Source organism: Odontomachus brunneus, unplaced genomic scaffold, assembly GCF_010583005.1.
Source record: "Odontomachus brunneus isolate Ranch 3 - 2012 unplaced genomic scaffold, Obru_v1 Obru_scaffold_015, whole genome shotgun sequence".
Taxonomy (NCBI): Eukaryota; Metazoa; Arthropoda; class Insecta; order Hymenoptera; family Formicidae; genus Odontomachus; species Odontomachus brunneus.
In genome coordinates this window covers 2,249,252-2,255,457 of record NW_022639465.1, presented here as the reverse complement: position 1 = coordinate 2,255,457, position 6,206 = coordinate 2,249,252, and the positions used below count along the sequence as shown (strand labels likewise).

The window sequence follows — 6,206 nt, the reverse complement described above, 5'->3', positions numbered from 1 at the left end:
GTGATGTGAACATGTTTGGAGTTATTCCACCGCCTATCAACTGTGCTGCTTGTGTGCTCGTAGCAGTACCTCCTACACGACCCCGCCCAGTACTCGAGATGGATCCGGGATGTATGTTCGGTTGCCCGCCTGTTGCATAAAGAAAATCGTGTTTCATCTATCATGTTAAATACTGCGTGTGTAGATCTATAGCATTTGGAACGCAAATACAAATAAAAGGTACAAGTAGCATACTTTTCTTTTTGCAATATTATTTTGCCTATAATTACAAAGCATTTTTTTAACTGTCCTTGATAAAGAAAAAAATTGAATAAAAGCTCTATACGCATTAACGCATTTGCTAAATTTCATATGCACAAAGCAAACTGATCGGTTGGAAATGTGCATAAAAACATTGTTAGTGATTGGATTTACAATAAAATAGTTAAATATAAAACGTGCATCTAAAAATAAGTGAAATAAACAGTCTAGTAAGATATTTATATAAGCCATTGAAGCAACCTACTATTATAGGCGCTCAATGGTTAAAAAAATGGGCTTATCCTGATTCGTAGTAGATACGTATCTACTTTTGCATTTATTAAATAAGTAGGATAATTTTAAATTATACTCACACAAAAATAATGGGATAAAAAGAACAACTCAACTTTCAGATATGGGATTAGTATAGTTAAATATTTGTAAGCCCATACTACTAAAAAGAAGTTTATTTACATGAGTTGGATTCTACAAGATTTATAAATTAGAACAATCACAAGGAACTTTCTCTCCTTTGTACAAGTGTCTTGCATGTGATGTAGAATAGTAAAATATCTCAGTCCATTCTCTGTAAGTACTATTACAATAGAAAGGTTCGACACAAATTGATATTTAATAGTTACAAGACATTTATAATTAGAACAATATCACCACATAAGAGCCAAAGGTAACTTACATTTATTGTAACGCGCTTGTCTTCTAAGTGTTTCACTATCGGAACAAACTATAATTTGCAGCTATTATCCATAGGTATTTTTTACTTTACAATTTTGCAGATGTGTATACATAAAAGAAAATATATTTCTACACTAATAACAGTATCTAATAATAGCTCTCGAAGCACGTTTGTAGCACTCTAATGTGAATTGTCCAATAAAATGTTTTACCAGCTATTATATTTCATGCTAATTTTTTAACATTATATTTCTTATATCGAAGAAGCGTCACTGAGGTAATAAGAGGGCTCCGACAAGATAGAGAATAAAACGTCACATTTTTTTTTAAATAAAGGAACGTGGATCAGGATATTCTTGTACAATAACATGTCATATAGAATGTATTATCGTAGCATATAGTGGGGACTACAGGGAACCGGTAGACAAATGAAATGCATTGTTGAAATTTTGAAGTTAATCATTTACTACTACGTTTCACTTCAGATATCCTATGTTTTAATAAATAAATATCGTCCATGGTACTTTGACACAATAGATCTCAGGAATATGTTTAGTACAAAAATTAATCGAGGCATTGGAGAAATTGAAAGTTTTCTGGCGTTGTATGTGACACTAGGACATTGATTACAATATTAAGTATTACACATGGCACGTTTAACACATGTAGTGGTATACTGGGGAGTCAAACCAAATCTTACCTATTGCCAGCAAATTATTTGGATTTACGGCCGTACTCGTATCCATCGAGACTTCGCCGAGGCCATTAACCGACATGCCGTTAACCATATTCACCGCTTGTCGAGCACCTTGTGCATCCAGGGTTGTCCAATAGGCCTCGCTAGGCGAGGTGTTGTTCAAACCAGGTGGTGGCTGTGCTGCGGCACCCGTATACCGAAAGTAAGGATTTTTCAAATCTAAAGTGTTGCTACTGCTTTCCAAATTCGTTCCCTCAAGTTTCAGGTCTATTGTTACGTCATAAGATTGTCTGAAATAAGCATACACCATAAGGACAATGCGGCATATCAAGTCTCTCGTGACTGTACGCGAGTTATAAGTTAGCCTGTTCACCTTTTATTCGCTATAAGAATTACTTTCCCAGAGAGCAGCTGTCCACTTTTACAAAACAACGGGTTTTCCAGGAGGCAGCGCACTTGATACCAATGAGTGAGAGGTTCTGTAGGAGCTGTACTCAGCCAAACTTGTTGCGTCGATCCGATAAATGCTACATCGAACCAAAAGGCTAGACCGTGGCAAGTGCCACTCTCCAGTATATGAAAATCGACATCTATTTCTGGAAGGCGATACAATTTGTAATATATTAGTAGGATTATATTATATATCTCTTTATATATCATAATATTTGAGATTCTTTCTGTCGTGTACCTATTTTATGTAAATCAGTCTCATCAGCTGTTTGGAAGTCTACTATGTGCCTCACCGATTTCGCCATACATATTCTAATATCGAAAGTATCGACAATCGGCTGCCTGAAGTATTCCTTAATGGCGTTGTTTCTCATGGCAGAGAGATCCACTCCATGGAAACACGTTTGATACCAAAAGTTGGCTTTGTTGAACTGTTCCATGTAAAGATTTTCATCCGAAAATGGCGCAATATGCAGATCACCTCTGGAGGGAAACATCCTCCCACCTGTGTGGACATGAAAATAATTTCATTAAAAAAAGGAAAAATTGGGAAGAAAAGCGGCCTTTCTTTACCTCTTTTTTTTTCACGGGAAACTTACCCGGAACTAGCCACTTCTTCGCGTGTAAATAAGTTTCCAGCATTCTTTCATTATACAACATGTATCCCATAGGCTCGCTCACTATACAGTCTACACGTTCCGCCAAGTCGATCTCTTCTATCTTGCCAGCTATCACTACGATTTTGTCCGATAAATTATTAGCTGCAACTAGTAGTTCCGCGTGATTCGCCATATTGCTCGCCTCTACCGCGTACACTTTCTTCGCGCCCGCTTGTATAGCAAAGAATGATAATATGCCAGATCCAGCTCCAACGTCTAGCACTATTTTGTCCTTAAAGTCGGACAAGTTGCCGAGGATCGCTCGTTGGTACGTGCTGGTTCTGATGTAATCCTGCATCATGTTTTGCTGTTGCGACAAGTAGCCATAAAATTGGAAATACTGCATCGCCGAGGATTCTTCCGTTCGTTCATTAAATGCCGATACGCCTTTTCCCATCTTGAGCCTTGTTATGTACGAGTGAAAGATGCGAAAATCTATAAGATAAATGTTGAAACATCAGTGTTTTGCTGACATATGCAATAATATGCAAAATTGTAATTTGTGCTATTTTGGGGCTGGCGTTTCAATAGTAGTTCAGCTTTGGATGTAACTTTAAATTCTGTTCAAACGCATCGAACACACTTTCAACTCTAAATCTAAACTACTATTTGAAAATTGGCCCTTGAAGTTTTGAATGGCTAGAGCTTCCAAAAACTCATGCAGACAGTGGTGCAAACAATGGTGGGCTCACCTGTTTCACTAGCAAACGTAATGAGTAAACTATCTGTATCAATTGTAAAAACATAACTTCGAGATGATACACGGGAGCATTCAGTGCTCGGAGTCACTGGGAATTCCAGTAAGGATGATTTTTCCCTGCTGCTAAGATCTCCTAAAAGTGGAATTAAGAATTACTAAACATGTATCTATATAGCTCTATAAGTAAAACCTAATGAAGAGAGAATACAAAGCCAATAATTATTCAATCTGCACAAATATCCAGCATCCAACTCTTATTGATCTTGTATTCTTTCTTTATTAAGAGTCACTGTTTGTCACTTAAAAAGAAAAAACCTAACAAGTATTGGTGGACATTATCGTGGATGAGTAATTGCGACATAACGCCGCGCGATGTCGACGAAAATCGGTCGGACAGGTGCAGAGCAACGACTTCCTGTATCTGTATTGCCGCTGGCCCTTTGTGCACAGCGATCTTTCTCATGCAAAATATAACAATAGCATCGATGCCGCGTGGCGTACAAGCCATGGAATCTGATTCATCCGCGCAACTAATTATATCGCCATATCGGTAATCGCAGCAATAAGCGGCAACAAGTCAGATTGTAGTCCCAATAATAACCGAAGAGTTGCTCCAACGAAAAACTCATCGGAACACGTTAGTCGGAAAGGTCGTTCGCGTGCGTCGCTTGATGACAATACCGCGGCACGAGAGCGAGAGTGAGCGAGCGAGCGAGCGAGCGAGAGAGAGAGAGAGAGAGACAGAGAACGAAAGAAAAAGAGAGAAAGAACGAGAAAGAGCTGCAAAATTTCGACAACGCGAAGGCGATCGAGCCGTGACAAACCGAGGAAGAGGAGACTCGCCAGACTCGGTGGAAAATCGACGCGAAGTGTGGTTAGGTTGCCCGAGTCGCGATCAGTCGCATGATCGATCAGTCGCGTCGGCCGCGTTGCCATCGAACGTTACCGTGCAGCGGAGCAAGACGGCGTAACGGCGCGTCCCCCTTACCTGAGACCAGCTCGATGCTGAGGCCTTGCGGGTCATAATTAATACTGAGCATGACCGGCTTGTTGTACTTCGGCGTAGACTGTCCATTGTTTGACAGAGTCGTGACCGTCACCGCACGAAACGTCTTCGCCATTTTTCGCCACACCGCGTGCTAGCGCTTCCCAACGCGGCCCCTCTCTCTCTCTTCTTCTTCTTCTTCTTCTCCTCTTCCTCCTTCTCCTCCTCCTCCTCCACCTTCTCCTCCTCCTCCACCTCCTCCTCCTCCTCCTCCTCCTCCTCCTCCTTCGTCCTACGATGGCTCGTAACGCACTGTCGCCGTCGTCGCTCGCCTCTTGTGCTCCCTTCGCGGCACGCCGTGCCTCCTGCACCACTCACGAGAAACAAAAGCCGCCGCCGCCGTCACACGGCGTGCACAACACTCCGAGCAAGAGAGAGAGACTAACCCCCGGCGCTAGGACCGTCACTGCTGCGTGTGGCAAAATCGCGCGATTCTCGCCGCACTTGTACCGTCACCGGACACCGCAAGGTGCCGCGGGAAGACGCCGTCTGCGCGCGCTGTGTGCTCATCGGATACATAGGTGGCGCGCGCGACTTCTACCGACCGACCGCCGCCATAGTGGCAGCTGCTGCTCGTCGATTTGGCGCGCGAGCGAGCGATTCGCTTCGCGTCGCGAGATCGATTAGTTGGCCCGTCAAGAGCGCGCAGTACGAACGGCATAAGAGATGAGCCGAATGTATACGCGACGTTGAGGAGGACAAAGGTCGAAGTCCCGGCAGGTTCTTACGAAAAACTTCCTCGCGAAGCTATCCGCATTGGACTTTTGATTTTGATCTGAAAGTCGAACACTTCTTTGTGCATTCTGTTACTCCTCCGATGAAGTAACTATATTGACAGTTTTTAACTGCATCACACCTGTGTAATCCTATTTATATATGTATGTTATTACGCGTAAGTCAATTATGTGTATAGTTGTTTAATTGAACCAGCCTGTATATGTTAGCTAGGTCAATATTTTTTTACATCTATATTTCGTGTGTCCATTCGCTCAATGCTGCAGGTTGGGGAGGAGGGACAGGCTAATGTCCTCCGGCCACACAATATTTGATTGAACCACGGTGTTTAATCGTTAAAAATTGTTTCAAATTCCACCCCGAGGAACACTGATCCCTACGGGGAACATTAATTGAAATAAATTTTTTTGTGGTCTGTTTCACGATAAATAGTTTTAAAATATTTTAAGGATATATATATATATATATATATATATACACACACAAAACAAAATTTTATATATATATATATAAAATTTTGTTTTGTGTGTGTGTATTGATCAAAGAAAGGAGAACTCGGGACGTTTTGTGCAATTCAATGTACAAGAAATATTAGTTCGTTTGTTCGTTTTTATAACAGGTCAATATATCGATGTTATCGCGATAAACAGATTGCGTATGCACTATTCATGATAATTCCTGGGCAACTAGCGATAATTATCTCGCTGTGATTTAACGATAGCGGCTGCAAAACATTAAACAAACGTCATTGAACTAGCCGCTCTGTTATCACTGCATCTACCTTCCTCGTGCATATCTACTTAAGGCGATACTGAAAACTTTACCGACAGAATACTGATATTTCTCTGCAAAGTTTACGTCGTGGTTGCACAAAATTACAAATGCTCTTACGCAATGAAAATACGTACAAAAATAAATAGGAGCATTTTTCAATATGTAACGAAAATGAAAACAAACTTTCAATATAAAATCTGACAGTATAATATT

The 6,206-nt window shown here is 41.0% G+C and overlaps 1 protein-coding gene across 3 annotated transcripts in view; it reads right to left on the bottom strand.

The window, feature by feature from the left end:
• The window catches only part of LOC116841386 (histone-arginine methyltransferase CARMER), a 9,294-nt gene extending 4,632 nt beyond the window's left edge, over nt 1-4,662 (bottom strand). Inside the window, exons 1-7 of one of the 3 annotated variants that reach the window (XM_032809232.1) lie at nt 4,428-4,662; nt 3,432-3,572; nt 2,680-3,174; nt 2,319-2,585; nt 2,004-2,226; nt 1,634-1,920; nt 2-129 (exon numbers count right to left, since the gene is read on the bottom strand). In XM_032809232.1, the coding sequence (XP_032665123.1) occupies nt 2-129; nt 1,634-1,920; nt 2,004-2,226; nt 2,319-2,585; nt 2,680-3,174; nt 3,432-3,572; nt 4,428-4,560 (1,674 nt within the window). In that variant the 5' untranslated portion in view covers nt 4,561-4,662. Of the gene's footprint in view, nt 1; nt 130-1,633; nt 1,921-2,003; nt 2,227-2,318; nt 2,586-2,679; nt 3,175-3,431; nt 3,573-3,759; nt 4,074-4,427 lie in introns of those variants that run through there. The other 2 variants (XM_032809233.1, XM_032809234.1) reach the window with 2 other exon arrangements.
• Nucleotides 4,663-6,206: the final 1,544 nt, after the last annotated feature.